This window comes from Cebus imitator, unplaced genomic scaffold, assembly GCF_001604975.1.
Source record: "Cebus imitator isolate Cc_AM_T3 unplaced genomic scaffold, Cebus_imitator-1.0 Scaffold75, whole genome shotgun sequence".
In the NCBI taxonomy this organism is placed as follows: Eukaryota; Metazoa; Chordata; class Mammalia; order Primates; family Cebidae; genus Cebus; species Cebus imitator.
The window spans coordinates 2737774-2739500 of NW_016107390.1; the positions used below are offsets into that span (position 1 = coordinate 2737774).

General features: G+C 45.7%; 1 protein-coding gene across 7 annotated transcripts in view; it reads right to left on the reverse strand.

Moving 5' to 3' along the window:
* Nucleotides 1-1727, reverse strand: part of EFCAB2 (EF-hand calcium binding domain 2) — a 143465-nt gene that overhangs the window by 55740 nt on the left and 85998 nt on the right. The window contains exon 1 of one of the 7 annotated variants that reach the window (XM_037739823.1): nucleotides 769-826. The exons of the other annotated variants lie outside the window; for them this stretch is intronic. Within the exon in view, the coding sequence (XP_037595751.1) occupies nucleotides 769-782 (14 nt within the window). The 5' untranslated portion in view covers nucleotides 783-826. Of the gene's footprint in view, nucleotides 1-768; nucleotides 827-1727 lie in introns of those variants that run through there. 7 annotated transcript variants of the gene reach the window in all.

Sequence of the window (1727 nt, forward strand, 5' to 3'; positions counted from 1 at the left end):
TACTGCACTCTAGCTTGGGTGACAGAGCAAGACCCAGACTCCAAAAAAAAAAAAAAAAAAAAAAAGAGTTGAGATCCAGCTCTGTCACCCAGACTGGAGAGCAGTGAGCCATGATTGTGTCTCACTCCTGGGCTCAAGCAATCCTCTCACCTCAGCCTCCCAATGAAATGCACCTCTTAAATCTATAGGCTTTGAATTGCAGGAAATGGAATTGAGTGATGATCCCAGCCATCGTATTTGAGCCACGGCCACACTTCCCATGGGCTGCTCCAGCCGATAATGGAGTGTTAAATCCCAGCATAACCTGGCTGAGGAAGCGCTGGGTGTAATAAGGAAAGAAAAAGACTATACACTAAAATAGCAAAAAGGAATTAGGTAGCAACTGGAATAAGCTCTGTAAATATTTTTCTGTATTTGTACCAACACAATTTACTCTAATCAAATTCTAGTGATAAATTTAATAGCAAAAGGAATTAGGTAGGAATTGGCTCCTGAACGAGGAGCTAGGGGAGTACCCCTGAGACTGGATGACAGTGCCTGACCAAGACTCCCGGAATAAAAAACTGGATGAGTAAGAATTCATCAACTTCAGGCACTTTCGCAGGAAACAGACTTAACACTCTGGCAAGGCCCCCAGGAGATGGGGCAAACTTGCTGCTAGGGTGAGACCTGGAACGAGTGCCACCGGGCACAGAGTGAAGTGGCCGAACCACGCTGACAGCAGTGGGCAGGCAGAACGGTGTCCAACAAGTCAGAAGACTCACCAGAGGATTCTGTTCCATGGGAGGGCTCAGACGCACTGCTCACCAAGGGCATCGGGCTGGTGAGAAAGGCACTGGTGTCACTAGGTTCTGTCATGGTGTCTTCTGCAGGCTGGGGCTGACTAGCTTAGGTAACTGCAGACCTGGGTTTGTTAAATCCATGGAATGATTTGCTAGCCAGCTCTCCCATATTCAGGTAACAGAGGCCAGGCAGAGTTGTTTGAGCACAGAAGTCAAGGGGGCCGCATACAATGGCCAGAAAGATTGAAGAGGGAGCCAAAGGGCAAGCTGGAGATGGTTAATAGAACACAGCATGCGCGCCAGCAAGGTGCTGCCCGACATCCACAACCACAAAAGGGCAAGCGTGGGGAGGCGGAGGCTGCAGATGGCCACCTCAATAAAGTCATAATCCTTGCTTAGTTCCTAAGCCTGAGTCAATAATGTTACCAACACAGGTTTTATTTTTAAATCATCTTTTAGTTTTACTTTGTAATTAATTTAAGTTCTCCGCAATTCCACAAGACACAGACCTCTAAATAACCTTTCCATTTGTATGGAAATTATCTCCTTCCAGCTCCCATACCCTGAAGCTCCTAGAAGGTTCTAATTTAATATTAAAGGAAGGATTATTTGGTAGCCTATATGTCAGTAAGATTTTTTACTCATCCTCACAGCTGCCAGTTTTTGTGATATTCCAAAAGGCAGAAACTATTTGCAGGAAGTTACTAATTACAGAACATGAACTGTAAGGATCGAAGTTAAATGATTCTTTAAATGATCAATTTCAAGAGTAACACCAGATTTGAAATTGATCTTCAGGAAGCAAAGGGCTGAAAGTTATAAAAATTATGGGCCGGGCGCGGTGGCTCAAGCCTGTAATCCCAGCACTGTGGGAGGCCGAGGCGGGTGGATCACGAGGTCAAGAGATCGAGACCATCCTGGTCAACATGGTGAAACCCCGTCTCT